Source organism: Nestor notabilis, unplaced genomic scaffold, assembly GCF_000696875.1.
Source record: "Nestor notabilis isolate BGI_N333 unplaced genomic scaffold, ASM69687v1 scaffold22034, whole genome shotgun sequence".
Classification (NCBI taxonomy): Eukaryota; Metazoa; Chordata; class Aves; order Psittaciformes; family Psittacidae; genus Nestor; species Nestor notabilis.
In genome coordinates, this window is record NW_009925522.1 from 45,341 (window position 1) to 71,822 (window position 26,482).

Below are 26,482 nucleotides of genomic sequence, written 5' to 3' on the forward strand. Positions count from 1 at the left end.
CGGATGAAAAGCCCCGGCCACAGGATGTGTTTGTGCACATTTTGTTGGGGAAGGCAAGGGGAGGAGGGAGCCCCATAACAGTCTGCATCCTCAAGTGTATTTTCCATGCTATTTTTTCATCCCCAAAGAGTTAAACCTGGTTTTATTTCTCCCTTTCTCCTGCGACGCCCTTGGAGATTTATTCTGCTGTCTCCAACAATAACACTGCCGGCATCTCGGCCGCGGTGCAAGGCTCAAGTGGTTGGCACGATGGTGGAGGTTGCATTGCCAAAAGCAAGTGCTCTTCAACCTCTGCAACTCACTCCCCCCACGGACCCGATTGTGCAGTGAGTTAACTCGCTCATGTTTTCCCCGTGGGAATCTGGACGAGGGTGCAGGAGAAAATCTCTTTACCAGGCTGTGCCTTGTCCTTGAGTTTTCTTCCCTCTTTGCCTGGCCCGAGCTGCCTGCTCCGCTGTGGCGCGGCTGTGGTTCCGCCTGCAGCAGAGCCCGCGGCGCCTCGCACCGCCCCATGAGCGCTCAGTGGAATAAATACTGCTTCAACACAGGGCTCTGTGTATAACTCCCACTCCCCTTTGCACGGAGCTGCGCTGGGCCGTGGCTCTGTGCTTTTATACCTGCTGTTTGGTGTAAATACAGCTCGGTTTTTCTTGGCCGCTCAGGGCACGGCTCAGCTCCCTCCCTGCCTTGGGGCTCCCCGGCCCCATCCGCTCATTCCTCCTCTTGGCCACGTTGATCAAACATCTTCGGACCACGAGTTTTTCCATCTGAAAAAATGGCACTGACTGTTCACAGGGTTTTTGTGGGGATTCGTTAATGGCTGTGAAGTGTTTGGTGCTGAGAAGTGCCAGCAGCAACAGTGCTGGTGGTGCAGGACTGGGCAGGGTTTGTGCAGGACCTGCTGCTGTGCAGAGTGCTCCCAAAGATCTGATTTCCTCCTGTCCCGAAGCAGAGCAGCTCGCTCTGTGCAGGCTGGCAGAGGCTGATTCCTGCTTTTGCGCACCAGCGGTGGGGGATCTTCACGGAGGTGGGGTTGCTCTTACGGAGGAGCACACGCCTTCCCCCAGCTCTGTGCGGGGGCTCTTCTGCAGCTGTACCCGCCTCGCTGTGTGCCGCGGGGCTGCAGACCCCGCCTGCTGCCGTAGCGGCACTGGGTGATGTTGGTACACGTTTCCCATTGCCGAGGTCTGCTCCGTCTGTGCCATTTGCTTTCTGTGCTGCATCTTCCCTCTGCCGAGGCCAGAGCCAGGCTGGGAACCTCGGGCTGAGCCTGACTAGTTCCAAGACAGGTAAAATCTTCTCATCTGTCCTCATTTAGGTGTTACCGTCCGTGTTAAGTGCAGATGGTCCATCCCTGCAGCACTGCTTCCATCCTGCCATCATTTTGCTTAGGCCAGTATCCAAGAAGAGGCTATTTATTACTCTGTTTAAATTTATGTACAGTATAAACCATTGTATCTTGAGCTGTTTATGAAGCAGAGAGCTACTTCCTCTTCTCGTTTCTCATTTTTAATCAATGGTTTCTGCTTACTCACCAAAAGCAAAGCCACAGAGGAATTGTTTCTTTTTCTTTAGTCCCTTATTAAATTCAACAGCCCAGGTACAGGTATCAAAATGCAACTGGCTGCACATAAAAGCAGAGATTCCCCTGCAGCCTTTGAAGGCCATCAGCTGCACCGTTAGTGGGGCAGAGCACAATGACCAGGCAGCAGCAAGGTGTGTTGGTGTGTTCATGGCTCTGGTGAGGCTCCGGGGCTGGCTGGCACCTGGCTGCAGCGGGGCTGGCACTCGGCAGCCTCGGGTTTGCTTTGCTGGCAAGCTCAGCCCTGCGCCGCGCTGGCAGCAGCAGAACAAGACAACCTTAACGTGTAAGAGCCCTTCCTGCATCCAGCAGGTGCCATTAGTGGTCCAGTGTCTCCTGACGGTGGGTGAGGCTCACAGATTGAGGACCTTGTGAAAGCATTGCTCTTATTATTGCACCGTGCCAGAAAACAGCCCGAGCAGCTGCAGTGGGGCTGTCAGGAGGTGACGCAGGGGACAGAAGAGGGTGGCAGCAGCTTTTTGAGCCCGGCAGGTAACTCCCGTTGCTTTACAGCAAAGCTTGTGCTGTCAGTGCTTCCCCCTTTGTGTCCAAGAGCTTTTCACACACCAAGCCTGAAAGCACAACTTGCTCTGACCTTGGCGGGTGTTGGTTCACTGGGGGGAATTAAGGTAATTTTCACTGTACCTAATCAATGTCGGGAGGCATCAATCCCTTGCAGTCCTGGTGGGGATGGAGAGATGTCTGCTGGGCAGTGCTCCTGCCTGGAATCGTGGTGCTTCTGAGTTTATCCTGCAGCACCTGCTTTGCAATGTGTAAATACAGATTGGAACAGCCCCACTGATCATGTCAGGGCAGAGCAGAGCTCTGCAGACACGGGGGTGCAGAGCACCCCAAAACCGGGGCTCCAGCCCCCTGTGCTGCAATGCTGGGTGTGGGAAGCCCAGCTGCAGGAAGGTGGTGTCCAATGCATCAGCGTCAGGTCCAGGTTGCTGTTGGTGGAAGCCTGGTGTTTCCCCAAGCTCCTCCCTGTGTGTCACCTCTTTCAGGGCAGGATGACCCTTGCTGCGAGCCATCACTCCTGTCTGCCTGGTGTACAGCACAGTTCCCTGCGGCACAGCATGCTTTTGCTTCTGGCCTTGAGCCTTCACATCCAGTGTAAAACCTTCCCTTTGGCATCAGTTGTTTGGGGTCACTGCTTTCATGGGGAGGATGCTGGTGGGAAGGATGCGATTCTGCTGCGTTTGCTGGCAAAGTTTCCTGTCAAGTGGAGTTTTATTTCCTTTCCTCCTACAACGAGCATCCAGGGGCTCAGCCCGTTTTCTGCTCCACCGCTCAGGGGTCCCGGCGCCATGTAGATGTCCCCAGCTGCCCGTGAGCGGCGACACCGGGTCCACCAGTTAGGATGGATGTTTGACTTAGTCTGTTCTTGTTTGGGTTTAATTTATAAACTCTTCAGGGATGATGAAATCAGTGTATGATTTTCTGCTGTGGCAGTTATGAATAAGAACATTTCCCATCTCTTCACTCCCTGCAAAAGGAAGAGAAAGTGTCTAATAATAGCTGCGTGAGGAAAGCTGTGCACAATAAAGACATTATGAAAAATATTGCACTCATCCATATTGATTTTTGCTTTGTTTGCTGGCTTGTTCCTTTATTACCCTGACAGAGCCATGAGCAATGTCATCGCAGGCTCAGCTAATGAGCAACCATCAGATGCTGTCAGTTTGGCTTGAAAGTCCCTTCCACAGTCATCTTAAAAATAACAGTTTGCAATGTCTGTCCAGAGCTGTGGTGGTTTCTGGGGATTCTGGTCCAGCACAGCGGGACACGGCCTGAGGAGGAGCTGCTCTGGATTCATGGCTGAGATGTGGCACAGGGACCGTGGGACGAGGCTGTTCTGGGGCAGCCCCCACTGTCCTCCACACTCAGCAAAATCAGTGCCTTTGGCAGGAGCGTGGCTGAGCCCCGTTAAAGGGGATTAACAGAATCCTTCCCCAGGTTGTGCAGATCATCTTTATTCAGTGACCTTTCCCGAAGCGATTGCTTTCCCCCAGTTCCTCCCAGGCAAGGAAATGCTTGCAAGTGCTTTATTTATTTTAAATTGCCCTCAGTTCCCTATAGCAAGGGCTGGAGTTAGCCCCAGGGTCTCTGGCGGGAAGAGATTTGGGCTGTCGTGGGGAGTGATGTGCATGGGGTTTGAATACCATTAATTAGAGTTTTGCAGCCCCTTTTCCATGCCAGGGCAGCAACTGCCTTCGTTAGCAGAGAGATGAACGTTACCTCCAGACAGCACAGTGCGTCCCCGAAACCTCACTGCTCCTTGCTGGAGAGCACGTTCTCAGCTGGGACTGGATTTACATCACCGTCATGTATTATTCATCCGAAATAATAAATATTCCAACTCTGCAATTGTGCAGGGCAAGGCACAGTCATTTTAAGGGTATCTCCAACTTACAAATCTTACCACTCAAAGCATTAACAGATTTTGTGTGCGTATGCATTTGGGGGTGCACAAGTAGCTGCTCCTCTTAGCAGAGAGCATGGGATGCACCCAAAATTAAATGTTCTGCAAACAAGCAACACAGCATTTCACTGCAGTGAAGCTGCTCCGGTGATCAGTGCCTGTCTCCACTTACAACAGGAGAAAGAAGTGATTTGTGCACGTTGCACCAGTTCTGCTCTAAATATATCTGCTGAAGAAGTGAGAGCTGAACAAGTGAGAGCTTACAGTTAGAGGGTATCTTGTTAGACTCTTGTTAGAGGTCAAGCCACTTGCTTTAAGTGCTGGTTGCGCCCAAGTTACAGTCATTAACTAACTGCAGATTTCCTCATTTGTTAGTGGGATTATTTCTGACTGGGGGAGCAGAGGAAGAGGAAAGAAATTGATCTGCCAAAACCCACTGGCATTTAAGAAAAAATGAGATTCAAGTATTTATGAGGGAAGCCAGTGGGCTGGTGGACTTTTTAAAGAGGACGTGTGTCAGTTTGTTAGTCTTATTATAACAATTGGTATTAAATTGTTTGTTTAAAAGCTATGTTCTTTGCCACCATGAGATCTTTGTATTCCCAGTAATGTTGCACTTACCCCTAGGTCTAAATCACAGCCTGGAAAGCCCTGTTCTTTTACTGAGTAAATAAGATTTAGCTCCTACGTGCTACTACCTGTTTCTATGGAAACCAGATTTTAGTGCCAAGCAAGCGGCTTGGATTCGAGCTGCTTGGATCTGGCACCGGCTGCACACGGGCCTGAGCGAGAGCAGCAGTAAAACCCACCTCGGTGTTGGGGGGCTCTGGCAGGCCAGCCCTGCTGCCTGGAGAAGCCCAGTTAAGGTGGTACAGCTTGTCAGTGTGATGCTGAATTTGTCAGGTATCCTAAAGGTTGATAATCGAGTCATTTTTTGACTGAAATGAGCATCTCCCCAGAGGGGAAGAGGAGATGCTTTGGGCATCTGCACAGGGGGAATGCTGATGCTCTGTGCATAGACGTGTGGGATGTGGAGGGGGAGAGCTGGGGGAGGCTGCTCAGGGGGATTGCTGGGATCCTGGGGGAATGGACAGGCGAGTGGTGCCAGCCTCAGGGTTCCTGTTCAAATGCAGCTTTAGGAGAGCAGAACGAGCCAAAAGACTTCCCTTTTGTATTGCAGAAATTATGAAAGCATAATTATGCTTTTAGACTTGGATAATGAAACATCTTTCTCTGTGGGCCTTAGGGCCAAATAGCTGTGTTTTTAATGTTGTTTTTAACAGTGCAGTTTTTTACATGTCACAACTCCTGTTCTCTTCGTTTTCAAAGTGGAAAAAGCCAAAGTGGATGTGATTGTCGTTATTGAAATCTCCAGCCTATTTTTGCCACCTTTGGGATTAGGTAATGCAGCATGTCTAAGGGTCCACCCTGGGGACAGGGCTGTGGGTAGAAACCATCAGGCGATTAAACCCAGAAGGTCTCTCTGTTTGGCTTTCTCTGGTAGCAAAGACCATGTCACGTCATTGTTTAACATTTTGATGGAAACGTAGGAGGTTGATGTTGTCTTAGTTGGCAGCTGGACAACCCATGGCGCTGGTGCTGGTTGTGGTCTTCCGAAGCCCATTAGATTATTTCTATAATCCTTTCCATTATTATTCTCGCTGCTTTCCTGGCATTTGTCCTCTCTCTTCTTTGCTGTGTGGGCATTTGTGTGATGGTTGGAGCAGCTCCTCTGCTCGTGCCGTGTTTGAGAAATCAGAGTTATCTGTTGTGGAAAGGGGCCGTGGCAGCGCAGCTCGAGCTCGGTGGGTGCACAAACACCGTATCGACTTACAGCGTCTTGGTCTGTGCTTGTGCACCAAGATCTTATGATAATGAGGGTGAATAATGTGCTGCAGCGATGAATCTGGAGGGGACCCAAGGTTTAGCGGGAAGGACTGAGGCCCAGGAAGAGTTACTGGCAGCTCTTTGGTGCTGAAGAGCATCAGCCACCACGCAGGAACCTCACCCTGATACTCGCAGGGGGGATGCTGCTTCCTCGCTGCTTCCTCTGCTGCTTGGTGGGATGCGGCAATTCCTGTCCTCAGCTGGAAGAGGAGCTGATTAGAAGATGTGAAAGATCTTTCTCCAGAGCGGTGTAGATGGAAGCTTCTTCCAAGCTGCTGCATTCCTCTTTGGGGGTTTCTGTGATAAAAGGCATCATGCTCTTCACATGATGTGCCAGCTGGCTCTGTTAGAGGCGCATGTGGGGCAGAGGTGCTGCTGTTCTGGCCATGGAGCCCCACTTTTCATCCCATCCCCTCTGGCTTTTTTGTTTGCACCATCCACGTGCCTACTCCTTGTCTCTCTGAATGAGCCACCCTGGACTCAGTGACCCTCCAACTGAAGGAGCCCCTAGCCTGTGACCAGTCCAGACTTTGGTGCTCACTGGGTGGGTTAATGAGCAGGGCAGAAACCAAAGCCTGGATCAGGAGGCTTGCCCTTATTTCTGCCTTAGGCCCTTCTGAAATCTTAGTGGGGAAAAAAAAATCCTCCCTCTCCATCCACCTTATTGGAACTGCTAAACAGTCATCTTCAGCGACTCTAATGAAAGGATGTCTGCTAAACCGAGCCCCAGAGAGCTGAGCTGCTTTACAGGGAGATGTTCGGGCTTGTTTCTGCGCCAGCTTTTTAATATAGTTTGATACAGTTCTGGTCCCTCCTTCTGCATAGCTTTTCCCCATCAGAGCGTGTCGTTTCCACTCTGATGTCTTACCATCATGCTTCTTTACACTGGGTTTGGGATTGAGGAGAATGACATGTGGAGCAGCAGAAGAGAGCTCGGTATTTATGTCCCCAGAGGAAATCCAGGTGATGAGCAGGCTGTGACGCCAGAGCCGCGTCTCACAGTCGCACTTCTCATTTGTTTATTTGTAACGTTGTTCATTTTCACTTTGTCTCGGGGCGCAGTGGCCGTTCCAGCCCACTTGCGCTGCTGGTGCTGCGGAGGAGAAGCTCACGCTGTGGTTCTTGGACAGGTGAGTCCCCTGGCACTCACTGACACTCTGCCCTCTCTTTCCTCGTTGCTGACCACTCGTGCCACTGAAATCCCATTGACAGCCAGTGAGGGAGAGTTCGCTTCGACGTTTCTTTTGCAAATGTACTTTCAGAGCAGGGAACACGCACAATCAGACACCTATTGTCCAACCGTCTCTTCCTTTTACTTGTTCAAACGTGGGATTCTGTTCCTCCCGCTGTAAAGCCACACGTGTGGATGTTAAATTGTTAATTAAGTCAAACACAATTATTCAAGTACCCGGCACAATGTGTTTCAGAAGTGAGGAATGTGGAATCCAACACAGTGCGCGTGGGTAAATGCTTTTGTGGAGATTGTACCCCTAAGGGGAATGTCATTTTGACAAGAATATATTTCCCCTCTTTCCTCTCGCAGCCTGTCTTGTTCTGTCTCGATGCTTTGGTGGAAGTCTCATCCAAGTACGGTTCATTTTGATGTGGAATTATTCAAACCTTTCAGATCCATCCCTGTGGACTGGTTTGCTCTGCAGGCTGATGAAGTGATACCGGTGCAGCTCATTGCAGAGGACCTGACGTGAAATGAAAGGTTTTCTTTTGTGAGGGTTAGTCTGAGCTGGTTACCTTTTGGTGGTGCTATCACATGCTCTTTTCTGCAGTCCAGGCACATCATCTACATCTGGGCAAAACATGTCATGGAAAAGAGATGTGTTGAACAAAGAACATCCTTTAAAGCAGACGGGGGAAAGTCATTAAAACTCAATTTTCACGGGCATTTGGGGGTGTTTTTGTCAAAAAATGGAAAATATTTTGTTTGAATGTTTGTGGATTCAAATAAAAAACTGCCTGGTGTTTTTTCCTTATTGGATGAACCCAACATGCCTGTTGGTATCCACTGCAGCACAAAGCTGTCTCATCTTTTTGCTGTCCCACACCTGAGTTTTCTGCAGCCCAAATTTTCATGGTGCTGCGCTTCTGCCCATGTCGGAGCCCTGCATGAGACACCTGAGCAGGGTGTCGCCCTGACCTGGGTGGTGTTTGGGTATGTACGATGCCATGTGCAGCAGGAGTCTGGGCCGCTTTGCTTGTTTGCTCTGGTGAAGTCAATAAGACTTCAGCCTCCAGGTTAAATGTACTCTCAGTGCCCCTGCTGCCATAAGGAAAAGTCAGGAGAGATGGCTAAGAACAAGTATTAGTTTCCTGTTCCATTCCTTTACTACAAGCAAATACTTGTCAGGCATTTCCAGGAGGTGTCCTGGGCAGAAACCAGCCCATTTTATTGCAGTATATCTATTCTGGACAAGAGCTCCAGGGAGGAGTTTCCTGTGAAGCTCTGCTCCTCGCCTGCTCGTACCTAAGAGCAGCAGTTATTTCTGTAATGGTTGCTCTGAGCTCATCTTCAGATTTGCATGAGTGGCCTTTGGGATGCAGTTCTAGGTGTTGGCTTTTATTTATAATGCTGTCCAGAGCTCTGCAGCCCTGCCCTTCTGGGACCAGTCATTCCTGTTCCTTTTCTGCTGGTTTTTCCCCCATCTTAGCCCGTTGGTAAATGCCCAACGTGGTGCTGGGGCCCCACCAGTCCCTTGTTGTCAAGGGCTCACATCCATCTTGCCGCAGAATGATGACCTCTGTCAGCGACATGTGTTCACAACCTGAGCCCTTAGCACGGGCCATGGGCTGTGCTGAAGGGAGCCCCTGTGAGCACAGAGATTGAGCCCTTTATTTCTCCTTCCCCCTGCAACCCACAGTGACCACAGTGCCACCCGGCTGCTCTTTGTCCCTGAGCTCTGACTCAAGGGCTGGAAGAAAGAGCACGTAGTGGCTGGAGCTGCATTTCCCTTTCTGTGGCTGATTGTGTGCTCATGGGTGTGTATTTTTGGCACCTCTTTCCTGTACCGGGGCTGGAGCTCGCTCTTTACAGCCAACGTGATTTTAACGTTGCATGTTGAAATTCCTCGAAGCTCCCGGTTTCTGTGTGTTCCACACTTGCTCAGTCTGTTCCTATTAATTTTTAAACACATTTTAGCAGCAGATAAACAGCTGGTGACACTTTGGAGTTGCACGGTACCACTGAGGAGCTGATGTAACTCTCACCACCGCGCAGCGAGTGGGGCTGTGCTGGGGCATCAGGATCATGTTCCCCTGGGTGTGAATACTCTGTGTGGTGTTTCCCACCCTGCTCCAGTGGAACCAGGGCTCACCTTTGCTTTTCCTGCTGTTTGAAACCATCCTGGTACGTGCTGCAGGTCCTGAGAGTGAAGTTGAGTTCATGGTGGACCATCCAGCTGGGAAATCTGCCTGAGCATCTTTGACAAAGCTATTTACATTCTTCAAATCATTGACTGAAAACATCATGCCTGACTCTTCCTTTCCTTTATTTTCTTGAAGACAGCCAAGATCTAGTCTACAATATTTTTTGTATTCTGTTTTTTTACAGCTGTATGGATTTGTTAGGTCTAGAGGGACCCTTAGATCATCTTGTCTCGCCCTCTGTACAGTAGTGACCGTGGAAATCCATCCAGCTTCCCTTCCGCCCCACAATCTGTGAGCCGTGACCATGCACACCCTGCGAAGGGAGCCAGTGTTTCGGGTATCTTTCACTGCAGTTGCTTCACGCGCCAGTTTGCAGTGTGCTGTGAGTGATGCGTGTTTCAGTCACCCACACAGCAGTAAATGTGCTGTCTGCAGAGGCAGAGCAGAGACTAAGTTTAACATACTCAGTCAAATCAAAGCACTTCATGGGTATATTTATCCACCGTTACTGTGTGTGAGGAAGGGAGGTAGTTTCTGGCTGTCAGAGTTTCTGGAAGCTGCTTTGTGGATTGTTTCTCCATCGGTGCCAGGCTCCTGCCTTTCTGCAGGTGTAAATACATTAATTGGCATAATGGAATTAAGCCAGGGGAAAAACGTGGCTGTGAGCGTCAGAGGTCGTGATCCGATGGCACGGCCGGTGCCGTCCTCTTGGGAGCACAGGAACTGGTCTGGGAGGGGGTCCGGATGACAAGTCTTGTTTGAAAGCCTCTGCTGAGGCTTCTAGTTAATCATGGGTTTGGGGAAGTCAGTGTTTGCTATTTTGAGAGCCATCCTTTGAGAAACAAATCAGCGGGAGCTGAAGGTGTTTCTGCAGTCAAAATATTAGGGATGGAACCCCCTTTTTTGTTTCTGACATGTAGCATAGTTGTTTTCCATGTGTGCAGGGAGACCCAGGGGTGACTGAGATGTGCGAGCGGCTCATGCCAATCTCAGGGTCAGGCAGCAGCGGCTGCGGCACATCCCTCCAGTTTAGGTGTGCAAGATGGGGAGATCGAGGGTAGAAACAGGCAGGCACCTGCGTGTGTGAGGGATTTCTCCTTATCACTGGCTGTGGAGCATCTGAAGCTTCAACCAGAGCAACCTGCACTTGCAAAATGTCCCTAAGACTCTTTTTGGTCTCCATGTGTTTTTCTCTGACTGCCCAACTGTTTCAGGGCAAAGTGGAAATGGGGACTTAAAGGTATGGCAAAATCTGTAATGTTTTTTGCTTACATCCAAGGCCTTGATCAAAAAGGATTAAACTTAATACGGACTTAAGCCGGTTTCTTGGAAGCAGGTCTGGATAGCTGTGTTGTGCATCCGACGAGCTGTTTGTTCCATCTGTTTCGACAAATCCAATCAATACTGGGGGAAGGGGGATCGTCTCCTGCAGCATTCCGCGCTTTTGCAATCCCCTTGGCTGGAATCCCCGTGGTTCCTGGAGGCAAAGGTGACTTTGTGTTTGCCTGGCTTGCAGTTTCCTAACTGCAAGCCCAATCCAAAGAAAAGCTCAGGTGTGAGGACTCTCCTTGAGGATACCCCGTGCTGTTGATGTGCTGCAGGCAGAGCCTCGTGCCTGCCCCATCTGTAGTCACAAAGTCACGTGTGCTGCTCATTCTGGAGACCTGAGGGTTTCTTTTGCTCTTCATGAGTTTAGGGGCAATCCAGGACATCACTCCACGTAATTTCAGGCTCTGAAACTACCTTTGCCCTCCCCTTCCCCAAAGTGTGTGTGCAGAGGTAGCAGCATCAAGGCCTCTGCCCAGTGTTATTCCTGCTAAAAAAGAAGCAAATATGGGTTTGTTGGGTTTTGGCTAGTTTGTTTTTTCAAGCAAGGAGTGAGTTTATTTGAGAGTTTTCTAGATGCAGGCAGATGCCATCAGCAATAAACAACACTGGAGGAAATAGGAGAGCCTTAATCATTTGGGTTTTGCTTTGCTTTAGTTTATTTTGAAATGTGTAATTCCTAAAGGAAAGTGCTCCTGGTGAGGGAGAAGAAAAGTGCTGGATTTCTGAAGGTGCTGATGTGGGGGATATTTTTGTTTGGTTTATCCCGTCTCTTCCCTCAGCCAGGATTCTTGCAGTGACCAGTGAATGTGAGGAGAACCAGGCTGAGTCTTGATTCCCCTCCCCTTTTCGTTCTTCTTCCCATGCAGAGCAGAACTGGGTGCCTTTTTAAATCAGGGTCTCTCCACAAGGCCTCTGCAGCTCAGCCCCTGAAATCGCAGGCAGGGCCCTCGTGCTCCATGTCTGGTTCTGCTGATTCCCAGCACTGGTCACTGGTCACACACAGCCTGTGCTGGTCAGGAAATGATCAGCTGGCGGTTGGATTTAGCTCATGTCTAAAAATACAAGGCAAGCTGGAATGCTGGAATGTGAAGGGCATCCCTCACCTTTCACAGTGAAACCACTCGAAATTTCCCACTAATGCTTTGCAGGTTGACTGTAGAGCAAATCTGGCTGTGCATCGCCTGCACCGCTGCCTTTATAGCTCTGTTTGTGGCATCTTACTGTCAGCAGGATGTTATTTATAGCTTTCAGGGTAATGTTTGCAAGTTGAATGCAGTTTTCTTGGAGGAAATTACATTGAGAAATGGGCGAAGAAGTAATAACAGTAATAATCTGCATTAAGCCCCTGTTGTTTAAGCCCACAGCCCTCCTCTCAGTAGACGAATGCCCAGATAAAGGTAGTTTTCCCAAGCAGTGAATTCCAATGGCTTTGCCAACCCTCTCGCCTGTCAGTGCTGAGCGGGTGCTTCCTCCAGGACATTGCTGCCTCTGGATGGGGCCGGGAGAGCCCCCAGTGCTCCCCACTGACTGACCTGATGCTCACCCATGAGGTGGTTTCAGTCCTTGAAGCCTTTTCGGGTGTTGGTTCAAGGGACTGGCACATTTGGAAGCTCTTACTCCTGATGTGCTGCAGGAGCACTTCCAGGATGCAGCAGCCTCGGTTCTTCTGGATTCACGGGTAGTTTTGAGAGGGGAAGCCCAAATACCTGAGCGATGAAATAATCAGCACAAATCTGAAGGGAATTGATGTCCCACAGCAAGAAATCTTTTTTCTTTTTGTTACACCATCTGCGTTGGGAACCAAAGCATCCGTGTTTCCAGGTGGCCCTAAGAGAAAAGGAAGGAATGAATAACCAGTGAGCTGTAACTCCACTTAGTGTCCTGCCTGCGTTCGTGGTATTAAATATGTCCTTGTATTGCAGTAGGAACGAAAAGCCTCAGATGAGATCAGGGACCCTGGGTGCCAGTGGCTGCGGGCGGGTGCGAAACTGCTCAGGGAGCCGGGAGTGGCAGGAAATATTGTTGGGTTTCTGTGCAAATAAGAAGCTGCTTTGCAGGGAAAATGAGACACAGTTTAGCAAACATGCAAGGATTGACTTACTTTTAAGAATGTTGTTTAATCCTGTTGAAATTGAGAGGATTACTTGTCCTTGAATGCGTGCTTAAGCACTTCCCTGGCTGGGGCCTGGAGTGCGGGAGCTGTAAGAGGAGCTGGGGTTGCACTTGGCTTTTCTTGCTCTTGGCTACTGCGTTAGCGGGAGGAGTTGTTGGAAAAACACTCCTTGATGCTGGGACAGTTGCTGTCCAGCCGTGCTTTCGGAGATGCCAAGCTCAGGGAGGCTCTTTGAACCTGATCCCTCAAAGTGGGTTGCTTTGCTCTTGTACCTGAGCACTGCTCTGGGAGCCGGAGCATAGGGAAGCACATCGGTGAGTGCTGCCTCGTTGCTGGAACCAGGTCCGGGGCTTTGATGTGCTGGGATGTTCAGTGCTTGGGGCTTTTCATGCAAGAACAAAGCAGCAGTAGTTGGCATGGAGAACAGTGTGCTTTTCTCTTAGATTTCCCTGGAAGTCAAACCCTGCGGTGTAACCGTCTGATTCATAAACTGATTTTTTACTTCAGAAGTCTAATAATAGACTGCAGAAGAGACTCATTCAGTCAGCCTAGGACTTCCCTGGCACTATTTTGAGCCCAGTGGGAGCAGGGCTGGGGGTGTCAGCGGCTCTCCAGCCTCTGCGCCCTGTTTGGGCTCAGCCTGTGCAGGTGCTGCATGTGGGCAGCGATGCTCTGCAACGCTCCATGCCATGGCTCTACCTTACCAAGCCCCGGAGCCTTTCCTGGGTGCTCATGAACTGAGTCCCACCTCCTTTCCCTAACTGGGGAGAATTTTAGAGGTGGGAGACTGCGGCACAGAGATTTAATAATGTGCCTGAAGCGGTGTTTTAAGTTGCTGACAATCAGGGGAGTGAGACCTGATTTCTTTGAATCCTGGTTCTGTTTTAACTTGCTTTTTCCTGCTGCTGTTCATGCCATTTCTAAAGACAAAGCCAACCTTATTTAGAAAAGCAGACTGAAACAACAGCATGCACCTTAGCACCAAGAGGGATGTGTTTTGCAGGTAGGGCTTCCTCAGCCCCATTGGGTTTCTCCAGGTCAGGTTTGCTCATTGAAACATGATGTTACCAGAAGCCATGTCTTTTGCTTGATACTCCTCAAAGCCAGGACACACAAGAGACAGTCTCATGTGAGAGATGGGGTGTGAAAGGGACTCAGAGAACCAGGTTTGCTTAACACCTCCCATGGAGGTGGCAATGTCACTGGGAGTCTTGTGCCAGGAGAGCTGCTTTTTGGTTAGATTGCAGTAAAATGAGGAACTTCACTGCATTTCCATTCATGGCTCTGAATTTCTGCTTGGGAAGGTTTACTGTTCCTCCTCTAGCTGCACAGTAATTATGGTCTGTGATCAGTGGCTCCAGGGCATCCCTGTAAAACCAGGCGTGCCGGGGTGATGGTCTGGTAGCTCTCCAGATGGGCTCTTGAGAATGAGAAATTGGCCAAAATACGCTCACGACAGCAGTAGCAAAAGTAGTGCTTTGTCTAATTAAAGAAATCCTTCATCCCCATCCTCTGCTTAGCAGGAAATGTCAGAGGCAACATCTCAAAGATATGGAAGAATGCTTTGGTGAAGGCCTCTTGCAAGAAGCATTGCACAGGGTCAATAGAGCATCCCAGGTGCAAGAAAAATTCCCTCTTGCTCTGGAGCTTCTTTCTGTGCTGAACTCCACTTACTGACATCTTATACCAGGGAGAAACTTGGCCAAGTTTTGACATTCACAGAGTCTCATGTGCCTTGTTGAATAATTCGGTATCTCTGTTCTCCATGTGAAAGTCAACCCTAAATACCAAACTGTGGCAGCTCCTTTGTTGCCGCCCCAGCTTCAGGACCATGTGCGGGGCAGCAGCAGCTGAAGCTCATGGTAAAGGAGCAGGAAAATTAGAGGGAGGAAGGTAGCAAGAGGTGGAGGAGAAGACGGGGTTTGGCGCAGGGTCTGTTGCAGCAGGAGCTGCTTGGTCGCAAGGAGCTGCATGTGTCCATCCCCCCAGGTGTGGCTCCGGCAGCAGGAAGGATTTGCATGAGGATCCCTGATGTGACTCTGATGCTCTGGAGTAATAATGTGGGATGGAGAAAGGCTTCAAGTACCAGCGGCAGCCCCAGGAACAAAGTCAGGCTCTGGGGGCTCATGCTGCCCTGGATGACACGTGTGGAGGTGCTTTAGCATCCTCCAGCGCGGGTCCCTAAAAAGGCAGAACTGACGGGTGCCTCTGGGCTGGGCTGGGTGCAGGACAGCTCCAAGCAGCAGCACCCCCGATGGTGCTCAGGTTCTGTGTGCCTGGAGGAGGGCTGGGGCCCTGGGCAGCCCGGACTGCTCAGGAAGCCCTTTATCCGTGTCCTGGATCCAGACATCTCTATTCGTGCCAGTGGGTGGGAAACCCGTCCAAAAATAATAGGTTTGTTTTTTCAATGTAGCTTTGAAATGATGAATTTGGGCAAGAGCAAAATGTGTCTGTAAGAGGCTGAAACCATTCCTTGTGGTTAAGAACTGAAGAATGTTCATTGAAAATTCTGTGTAGCAATTAAAGCTTCTACCAGGAACTGGAGCTTTCAGGGGGAGCTGGTGTCTCACTGTTCCTGCTTGAGATGCTGATGAAAATACTTGGTTGTTGAATCACTTCTGGCTGCTCTCTGCCAGGGACGGCGACGGTCGGTGCTCACCTCTGACAAACTGGTGATGCATCTGTACTGAAATGCAAGAAGTCAAAACCCTGCAGTCTTGGCACATTGCCTCAATAAGATCATTTTGTGTGGGAGAGACGAAAGGAGCTATAAGCCTTTTTGTAATAAAACACAGAAGTAAGAGGGGTATTCAGTGATTCTCAGCATTGCATAAAACCTACTGAAGCAGGTCTGCATGTGTTATGTGAGTGGTGGGATGGAGTTTCCTCGGATAATGTTGTTGAATGGGTAGCTTTATAGCCAAGGGTTAAATGTTTTTTAAGCTCATTAATAGAACCAAAAGCAGTGTTTGCACTCAGTGTCTCCCACGGCCTGGTGGCACCGTACTGTGACTGATGGGGGGCTGGAGCTCACCCATTTCAGTGGGCCTTCAGGCTGTGGATCCTCCAGTTCCCACCAAACTTTCCTCTGTCATCAATAAGCGCATCAGCGTCTTTTTCTCTCTCCAGGTGATCTCTGCAGTATCCAGAATCTCCTTCCACAGTATTGCTCAAACCAAAGGAATTAGGTAAGATCCTTTTCAACCTGGTGCTTTAAATTATGTTTTTATCTCTCCCTATTCATACTGCTAATACTTAATCACATCAGACTCTTTAGAAGCTACACATATTAGGGTTAAACAGTCATCAAGGATGCCTTTGGGATGTAACTGGGTACATGTAAAAACTCCTCACAGGCTGCTTAAGAATAGCTTACAAAGAAAATAAGTGTCATGAGTTGTGTGTGATGTGCCTGCTGGGGGGGCAGCGGGTGGGTTTAGTGGGATCCCAGTAAAGCCAGCAGCGCCCTTTGCCCTGCCCATGGAGCTGTGGTGTCACCCCACTGTCCCCACTTTGCTCAGGTGGCCTCTCAGTCACTGGCCACTGGGAAATGTCTTCCTGGCCTCGACAAAGACACGTCAGTGCTGTGCGGGCAGAGGGGGGTAAGAAGTGAACCAGCCCTGGTGCCCCGGGTGGGCTGTGGGGCTGCTCCTCCTCTGGCCGTGGAAGGAGCAATGGGGAAGGAATTGAAACCAGCACACAGTGCTATTAAGCAGAGCTGTTATCATGGTCTTTATTCAATTCCCTGCAAAATTAGTTTGCAGATGGTTTTCTTGTTAGTGTGTGTTTTCATTATTAATCTAGCAACATCTCATTAAGACCACAGACACAACTGGGACGAGTTCTCAGCCTCAGGTACCTTTCCTCCTTTTTTGGGGGGTTGTTTCTTTTCCCCAGCCATAGAACACATTTGCTTTTCCCTGCAGAACGTGTCTTGCTGTTGTGGCAGGGTGTATCATGGCACTGGTCTGTGGCTGCGTCCCAGGGCCAGCACAGCCGCGGCCAGGCTGTGGGGATGCTGTGGGTGAGCCCCCCTCACGCCTCACGCTGCTGCTCATGCCCACCACCCCACACCTCCATTTCCACTGTCTGAACTTATTTTCGCTGCCTTAACTGCACTGATATTGCTAGAGGGAAACAGCTTTTCACGTGTAAAACAAACTCGGAGCCTTCCCATCTGTTAAATACAAATCTGACAGATCCCACCAGGACTTGGGGGGATATTCGAGGGGTGAAGGTTTGAGAAATAAAGACGTGCTGTAAGTTAAGGACTATTTATTATTAAGGGTAGCCCTGAGCAATGCAGTGATTATTATTTTAAGGAAAAGGAACATCCAAGGCGCTGGGAGGTGGAGGGTGAGGGGGAACCCACACACAGGCTGCAGTGCCTTTGCCAGAGCTGGGTTTAAGCGTCACTGGGAGAGGCTCCACTGTGTCAGCCCTGGTAAAGCCCTTCCAGGCAGGAGTGTCCCGGTGTCCTGTAGAGGATGAAGGAGCAGGCTGTGCCCTGGGAAGGCTTTGGCTAAATCCCTGTTGATTCTCTGTAGGTTTTCTGCTGCCAGGGCTGGCAATAGCGAGGATGCAGGGCAGGGAGACTTTGCTGTTCTTGTGGATATGTGGCTTTTTCTTCTTCATTTTACAACCAGCATTTACAGTTCCCACTAAAATCCCTTATCTTGGAAGCCTTTGACACCACAATTACACAAGAGTAGCACAGAGCTTAGCAGGTCTTTGCTTCTAACCCCATTTTCCTGCGCATTAACCCAGCTCCTCCCCACCGCCAGCTCTGCGAGAACAGGAAACGCTGCTGCTCCTTTAGCTGGAAAATCCCCTCCTGGGGTATCTGCTCCCACCACCGCTGTCCCTGCAGGCAGAGAGCCCTCACCTTGTCCATCCCTGCCTGCTTTGTCCTTTTAATTAGGTGATTTCTTGCCACACTACCAGAAAAGCCTCAATGGCAGAAACTAATCTCAGATGAATTAATTTAATCTGTGGGAACCAGCAGGAGCTCTGGCTCCCCAAAGAGGCTGCTCACGTCAGCCACCACTGCCCCTCAGCTCACTGGGGTCCCCACTGATGCTGGGGGTCCCTGACCTTCCCTCCTTCTGTGAGGATGCTGCCATTGAAATAAGTGTAGAAGGCTCATTGGTTTAGGCATGGTGCTCAAAACCATGGTAAATAGAGTGCAGTTGGGATGGTGTATGAATGTGGCTCTGCTCCGTCCCCTATTTTGGGTCTAAGAATCAGGATCACACAAATTAAGAATGAAATAAATCCCTGAGCCTTTTACTTGTTCTTAAATCAGTGTCATGGCAGGTAGGGTAGAAAACCAGAAATCAATCCTGTATGCTATTCAGTGACTTAAAAAAATAGTCTCTCTGTCTTAATGATTCCTGGACGCATGAACCTTGCCTGAGAAGCCCTGTTTCTCAGAGTAAACCAGATAGCTATCAGGATAGCTGTGTTGAGATGACAGAGTGTTTCTTCCAAGAAACAAGCTACAAGCAGCAAAACATGGCAGAAAATGATCTCCGACGCAGTGCTGTGTTCACAGCACCCGGCTGAGGCTGTGCTTGATCCGTTGCAGCTATCGCAGCCCCTGTGTCCGTCCTCCCCTGCTCCGTTCTAGCCATGACGCAAGTTTCAGCAGTTGCAGGTGTTGGTGTCCCGGCTGTAGCATGGCACATCACTGGCTTCCCCCGAGCAGGGGATGGTCCCTAATGGTGGTAAAACACATTTCTCTCTTGCACGAGGCTGCATGAGGAGCACAGACAGCGTTTCTCCACTAACTGAAGCAGTGTGTAGTTGCCAGGACCACCACCACCACACTGGGTTATTTTTTGGGTAGTTCCCATGTAAAAAGCCCCTTGATGGTACAAGGCTTATTTGTGCCTCCTAGAAAAAGGCATGTTTTCTCTCTTTAAGGCATTCAGTGGAAAGATAGTTTTGTGGATAAAGATGCCCAGAAGGGAAGGTGGATGCACGAAAGGGAAGATGCATGGAAGGGAAAGCAGGATCTTTGCTCTGTCCCAGGTGTAGTACGTGGCCCTGGGAAAATCCCTTAGTTTTCTGTGTGTCTCAGAAATGGGGAGAGGAGAAAAGCCTTTGCTCACCTGGCTTGTGGGACAGGAGACCTGCTGTTCCCTGGGCTCATGCAGCCTTGGCAGCGCTGCCCTTGATCTGGTTTGGGAGCACAGGTCCTGCAGGAATGTGCTAGTTCCCTTTTCCTGGAGTTTTCATTGTTCATTGTCTTACAGAGCTGTTGTATGTGGGGACAAAGAAAAGATCCTCGTTGTGTAGCATTGCCCATTGCTTAAGGAGAGGGGAATACGTTTAATTGCTGTTGTTTCTCATCCTTCCATGCTCTGTGTGGAGGGACGTCAGCGCTCCCAGGGAGAAGTTACCGCCGTGCTCCTTGCCCGTCGTGGCTGTCACTGAACAAGAGCTTTTATGTTACAGCCAGGACACTGGGAGCTCCCACCACAGACCCCACTTGTGTCCTGCTAAGTCCTTACCCTGCTTCTCAGGGGCAGTAAATGCTCCATGTAGGTGGGAGGGTTTTGTAGCGAACAGGAGCAGCTTGGTCACACCGAGGTATTGTGCAAAGGGTTTCCCGTGCTCCGGAGCGAACTCGCCTCTGGAGGAGAACAGGGCTTCTTGTTGCAGGCCTCAGTAAACCAGGATTTATTTTTCCTTGAAGCCTTTTTTTCCCTTTCCACTTCCCTGCTGCAGCCCTGCCTGTTCCTGCTGCCCATGGCATGTCCTGGTGTCCACTGGGCTCTGGCCATTGTCCACCTTGTGCTTGTGAGCCCACGGAGCTCAACATGAGCTGTGAGTGGGGAGACACATGTGTTTTCATCTCCCCAAGATATATGTTTTTCCTGGAAGCCAAGTTTTGCAAGCGAAGCAGGAGGTTAAGGAATATTGGCTTGTGCTGCCTGCATGCATTTATAATGTGTGCACAGTGAAACCATCTGAAAACGGGAAGGAGTTGGAATGTTCAAAGGCCTTTCGCTGAGGCCCTTAATCTAAGTAAATCCTTTATATATGAAGTGAACCTCTCCGTGACTTTCTTCAGAAGGCCCCGCAGTTAGTGAAATAGATGTAAAAACGTTTGCAAATGGGGAGCTGGGGTGAGTCCTGTTTGTGAGCGGAGGTTTTGTCCTGCGGGAGCAGTGGCTGTGCTTTGGCCGGGCAGTGGAGGGAAGGAGAAGTGGCTGGTTGTGTTTTCCCATTCTGGGGACCAAGGCACGACCCCCTTAGGTCTGAGGCCGGCCAAGTTGTTGGCAGAACAAGTGACATTAGTTTCCCCTCAGCACAAACGCAGTGAGTGTAGCCCATTGCCCTGGGCAGAGGTTTACCTGGCATTTAAACAGATACAGAAATAGAAGCCAAGATGCTGGTTCTGTGGGTGTTTGACCTCTGCACATCACATGCCCTGAGGTGACAGAGCAGATTCTGTGATGGAGGCTTCATGCTGATCAGGTTGGTCTCTGCCCCTGGGGATGGCAGCTCACACAGGAGGTGAGTCCAGTCGTGTGTGGAGATGGTGAGCAATTAAAGGCACTGTCAGCTGAGTCCTCAAGTGTCTTCTGGTGAGGAGGGAGTTATGGGACTTCTCCTCCTGTGAGGCTGGTTTTACGAGGACCACTTTATTCATTGCCAACGTGCTCTCTGTAGTTGCACTCTGCCCATTAGTATTTTACTGCCATAGTGTATCCATTGTATGTGCTTCAAGCATTGCTCTAAAATTGATGGAGAAGGCTGTGGAAGGAATCCGTGTCTGGAAGCATCTATGGTTGCTGTGCAGAGCTCTCCTGTGCTCCAGGGAGTCGGGAACTGGGACCAGTCCTGGGACTAACCAGCACAGGTCCATGGAGGTCCAGTCACAGACCTTGTGAGGCAGAGGTTGAGTGGAGATGGCTTCTTGTGACATGGACAAACCTTCTTTAGGAGTGACCGTAAGGCTTCCTCCCTTGTCCGTGAGCAGGATCCTTGGCTAAAAGCAGTTCCTTTCCAGCTAAAAACGTTTATAACACATTTATTTTGGCAAGTATGTATCCTCACAGGCCTGCTTCTCAGAGAGCCTGAAAAATATCATTGACGTGTTTTCCTGTGCGGCTGCTTTGTAGGCTTGGGAGATGCTGAGGTCACCCCATAAGCATCTGCTAATAAAAGCAAAGGCAGTTTCTCTCACCCCCTCCCCACCAGCAGCTTTGCATAATGAAGATGCAGTTCCAGTGTGCTCAGCTTTGCTTAACAGTCACACGTGGGGCTCGCTGGGTTTTGGGGTGCGCCTGCCTCGTGCTGCTCATCCACTTCCTCTGCTGAGCAGGGGCAGTGCATGGGCCGACAGTCAGAGGTGCTGGAAAGGTCTCTCTGAAATGCAGCCCTTGTCTCAGGCATGGGTAAAGGGCTTGAGGCTCAGCTGGTCCTAAACTGGGGTGTCGCACGGGGGGACAGGGCACACATGAGCTAAGCCCAAGGAGAGGGACACTCGGATGCTCTGGGACAAACCACGTGCCTTTGTAGCGCTCTAGAGAGCAGGAAGTGCACATCTTTTATTCCTTATGGACCACTGAAGGTGCTGCTCAGCAGAGGTGTTGTTCAGATGCGGCTTACGTTGTACAGTAGGACCCCGCTTGGCTGGGACGTGCTGGTGCTGGTTTCGTGCAGAAAGCAGTGTGGGTGCTGCTCTGGCAGCCACAGGGATAGATGTTTAGGTAGTTACTTGTTTTTATTGGCATGTTCCATAGGACTGCAGGGGCTCGGGTACCCCTCCTCAACCTGCTAAAAGATTTCCTTGTGCTGCTTTGCCACAAGTTAAAAATGGGCATTTCAAGGTTTTTGTTTTAGCACCTTTTTCCAAAGTGAGGCAGATGCAGAGCCCTGTGCGGATGTTGCTAAAGTTCCTGGGGTACATCCCAGGTCTGTCCATCCCGGCTGTGAGTTATCCCTGTGCTCCCTGGTGAGCGGTGCCGCCTGCCCAGAGTCATCTTTAACCTGGGTCAGATCGTTTCCTAGTGATTGGTTGTGCTGTTACCCCAGAGGGCTTGGGGTTGAGTTTTTTCTCCTCTTGCTTCTTGAGAAAGATGTTTCTGGATTCCCCTTTTGGTTTTATCCATCTGTTATCATCAACGTGGAGCTGAAGTGTGGAGAAAATCATTCCGCTTTCTTGAGCAAAGCACTGGGACATGAGAATTTTTTTAAGATGCGATAATGTGTTGAAACATAAATTTATACTAGCTGTTATTTTCTTGTCTCGTAGTCTCCAGAAATACTCGGTTCAGATTTGAGCTAAAGATAAAGCAGGGCATGCAGCTAACCCTTGGGCACTGCAGTGCACTGTGCTGAACGCTGAGAGTACTCCCCTGCAGAATCATCATCTCTGTTATCTGATGATGCAGCTTGCTGCTTCCCCACTGAATTTCCATCAGAATTAATCTTGTGAGATTTTTTACAAGTTCCAGACCACAAATAAAAGCAAATCATAATTTTTCAGAGGATGTGTCTAAAATTTGGCACAGCATGAGGCACTTCTTTCCAGAGATGAGTAATGTAACACAATAGTATGATTTTAATTAAATTCAGCAGCTTTTGGTGTGCTCCAGTGTGTCTTGTTCTTCAGGGAAAGAATTGATTCCAATCTGCTTTATAAAAATGGCTCTTGGGCATTAATCTCCTGGTTTTCATCCATGTCACAGCACTTGACCAAAATCATTCCCTGACTCTGTTCCCATTTCACAGATGGGAACCAAAACTTGGAGGTGCTGCCCGGGTCGAGAGTGGGGCTGGAGAAGCAGCTCCAGGTCCCCTCTTTGCTTGTCCCTGGTTGGCTGCATCAGTAGCAGTCCCCTCTTGCTACATCAGTAAATTAGAGGCTGCTTTAATCTGCTTGATCCCACCAAAGCTGCTGATGAATGAATGCGCTTTGAGCCGTGTGTAAGCATCTGGCAGAACCCCCATGGTTTTCTTTGGACAGCTCCTGTGTCGTGAGGGCACAACAGTGTTCCCCAGGGACCCACCACTGCTCCAGGGTGCCAGCACCGATGGCTGATAAGGGACCCACAGTCATGGGATGGGGTGATCCCATGCTCAGAGAGCAACTTGCCTGGAGATAGAGAGGAGATAAAAAGAAAGGGGGAAGGTTGGAGTGATCAAAATGACATGCTGTGAACAGCCAAGATCGAGCACTTTCCCTGGAGACACGTATTTTGGGATTGAAGCAGCATTAAGTCTCAGCAATGGGACAGACACGTCTAGGACCCTATACCCAAGCTCAATGGAAAGCACAGTCTGAGGTCCAGGATCTTGGTGAAATCACAGACTCCCACGGGTTTTCTCTGCGTTGCTACAGTGCTTTCTTCAAAACAGGGTTGTGGAGGATCTGTACGCCCAGCTATGGGTTTTGTGAGCTACTGCAAGGTGTAATTATGGCCTGTAGATACCGTGCTACAGAAACATTTTCCTGCTAGGCCCAGGAAGACAGGACGGCGCAGCCCCGTCCATCCCAGCTGAGCTGCGGGAACTGCTTTACACCAGCCTGAGGCTCTGGTCCTTTCCGTTGCTGAAGGAATCCCTCACAGACGGGGCAGCAGATGGGAGCAGCTCATGTTTCATGGGTCTCACGTACTCCACCTGCTTTTTGAAGCACTCAAATGTGATCGCTGGGCTTAGGGCAACGGTGGGAGATGATCCTACTGATGTTGGAGGCTGGAGTCCCACTTCTGGTAGGGGTTGAACCAACTCCTTCACTCTCCTGTGGTGTTTGCACAAGTCATGAAAACCTGCTCACAGATCTGCCTGACAGAGCATCTCCACTGCCAGTGGCCTCAAGCAGGAACAGCTCCATGGGATAGAGGGCAGCGAGTGGGACATTCCCACCCTGCCTGCTTCTTGCCAGGTTTTCTGTTCCCAGGGCTGGTGTTTGACCTCAGGAAATCAGAATGAAGACAGGGAAAACAGAAAATAAATGATGCCAGATCCTCCCTGCTCGGTCACACATTGGATATCAGGCTAAGCTGCTGCTGCACACAATTACCAGACTAAAGCTGACCCATCCCTGACCCTCTGTATTTTCTGTGACAGTACCTCAGAGGTGAAGAGCTGGCTTCAGTTGCTAGGACAGGGCACCCAGATGCTGAAATGTGTTCATAAATAAATAAGTCTTCCTGCTGTTGCTGTTGGAATTGCAGCTACCTGGCTCTTGCCATTAAATAATTCAGAGGAGAGTGCAGCCAGGCAGCGCATTGCACTGCGCCTTCACCCGCAGGGAGCGTCATGGGGGTGGCTGGTGAGGATACGGCGTGGGATGGGTCATGGGCAACCCAAGTGACTGGCGAGAGCAAGGCAGGAGTTCTGCATCAGGTGCCTGTGGAATAGTGATTGATTATCCCTGTGTGCTGCACTGTGGCTGTGGACTGCTCCTGCCTTTCCTTGTCAGAGCATGTTGCATTGCAGGGCGCTGTGTGCTGCGTGAATGTAAGTCTCCAACACACAGAGTAGCCTAAATGTTTTGTAAGATCAAGGGGGTGCTTTGCATCGTGTGTCGAGAGCGATCATCGCTCTAAGTCGTGTCCTCAAGAGGAGTAGCTCGCTCTAAACTCCAGAACAAATCACTTGGTCTTTTCTTCTCTTCTAGGCACTAACAAACACATCGGATCGATCCCACTTTTGTTCTCCTCTTTGATCTCTGGGAGCGATGCTGCTGAATGCTGTGGGGTTTGTCTGTGAAGAAGTCTGCTCTGGGAGGTTTATTATCTCTGAGAGCCTGTTTCGGGGGTGTTTGATGTTTCTGGGGCTTTCTCTCTTCCCCTCAGTGGGCTGAGGCTCCTGTGGAGCCACTGGTGCCGCAGGCAGTGAGGGGAGGCAGGAGCACAGCGAACCCCGGGCTTCCTCCAAACTCACATCCTTCAGCTCCAGGTTTTAGATGGTCCATTTGGTAATCCTCTCCTCGCGTGACTTCCCTTCTAATTGCATTCTGTGCATCCTTATTTAGCCATTAGCTGCTATTGCAGAGATACAGGTTATTAATTCCTCCCCTGCCCTGACTTTCACTCCGGTGCTTTACGGATGGTCAAGGTGAAGCCAGGGGCTGATGGAGCTGCTGTCCCCATGAAACTCTCATTAGAAAGTATTTTTCTCTCTTTGCTGTCTCCTTGTCTGACATAGGAAGGTTTATCACAGGAACTGATTAGACCTCAAGCCCAGATTTATGGTTAGAAATATGTGCTTGTGATTTTAATATTCTTTGTGGCTCTTCTACTTTCTTTCTGGCACGGTGAGCAAAGGAGAAGGAAACAGAGATTAAGAGTAGAAGATGCATGTAAAAGAAAGGAGGTCGTGCCTGGTGGTGGGTTTTATCTTTTATTCTTCTAACAAGTGGTGTTTAAGCAGAGGTCGCCCCCGATTCCTCCTGTCTCACTGGAGAAATGCCATTCCCCCTCACCCGTTGGGGCTGAGCTCTGAGACAGGTTCCCATGATGGGGTCTGTCACTGCAGGAAGAGCTGGTGGCATTTTTGTGCCTCACATGGCTCTTGTATTTGCCACTGGTCCCCAGGGGACAGCAGGGGACGGGAAACACAGGTTTGGTAAAGATCCTGGGTGCCTCCAGCCTCTCACTGCACCTTTGTGTTTTGCAGCTTCTCCTGACAACCACAAATGCACGGGCAGCTTTGTGCCAGATTTGGGGTGTTGGGACAATCGCCCAATGGCACTGGCCTTGTCATGAGACTGTGAGAGCCAGCACAGCCCCATCTGCTCTTCCCACCCATCGCTGTCCTCCCGCTGCGCTGGTGCTTTGCACGTGGGCATGGTTCAAGGCTCCGGGGGTCTGCATCTCGTGCAGGGCACGGCAGCCGGGATAGCTGCTGGAGCATGAAATCGCCCTGCCCTGGGGCAGGGGTCACTTCTCCCTCCTGGGCTCACCACCTGGTTGTGGTTTTAGCTGAACTCGCTGCAGCTTTGAGCACTATTTCAAAACACTTGGTCTGAAGCTGCTCCTTAAAGGAAAGGTGAAGGAAAGCTGAGGGGGGAAGGTGAATTCATACTGGAGACAGGATCCAAAAATAGCGTGTTCGGGGGCTAGCCAGGCCCTGTGTTGAATCCTTCAGGAGAGACAGCATATTGTGAAACACGGAGGGTGGAGGGAAGAGGAGGAAATTGCTCTTGGGGCAGTTAAGAGTTCACATGTGTCCAGATTTGCTCCCCACAGCATCAGCATCCCGGGACCCCTCCCTGCCTCCACTATGGTGCCCCAGGGCCGGGTCAAGCTGCAGCCACATTCACTGGCTCTGGCCGGAGCAGGGCTCGTCCGACCGCGGGAGCCGGGTGCAGCCACAAGGTGCATCCAGCCCTGCAGAGCCGCAGCCCGCGTGGCCCCACGCCAGCAATAGTACTTTGGGTTTAATTAAAGCAGTATTTTTCATCTCCTTCATACATTATTTGGTTATTACTTCGGAACGAGCCAAGGAATTCTTGTATTCCCCTCTCTCCCTCCTCTTCTCTTTTAATCTGTTTTCTCCCCCCTTCCTTTTGCCCTTTTGCTCTCTTTTCACTCATCCCCCAGGTTTTAACTTTTTTCAGCTAACACAAAGTTGTTAGGACGAGGAAGGCCAGGGTCTGTTAAAGGCTCATTCATCCTGGTGGGATTGGCTGCTGGCAGTGCTGGGAGATGCTGATGGGAAGCAGCTCAGAGTGCCTCGGCTGGGCGGGCAGGAGTTTACAGGTAGAGAGGCTCTGTCGCGGGGGACAGGGAGTGCTTCTCTT

The 26,482-nt window shown here is 50.2% G+C and overlaps 1 protein-coding gene across 1 annotated transcript in view; it reads left to right on the plus strand.

The window, feature by feature from the left end:
• The window catches only part of LOC104404637 (guanine nucleotide exchange factor VAV2-like), a gene marked incomplete at its 5' end in the record, with an annotated part of 84,856 nt that overhangs the window by 27,071 nt on the left and 31,303 nt on the right, over positions 1 to 26,482 (plus strand). The window contains 1 exon segment of the mRNA XM_010013112.1: positions 15,844 to 15,902. Within this exon segment, the coding sequence (XP_010011414.1) occupies positions 15,844 to 15,902 (59 nt within the window).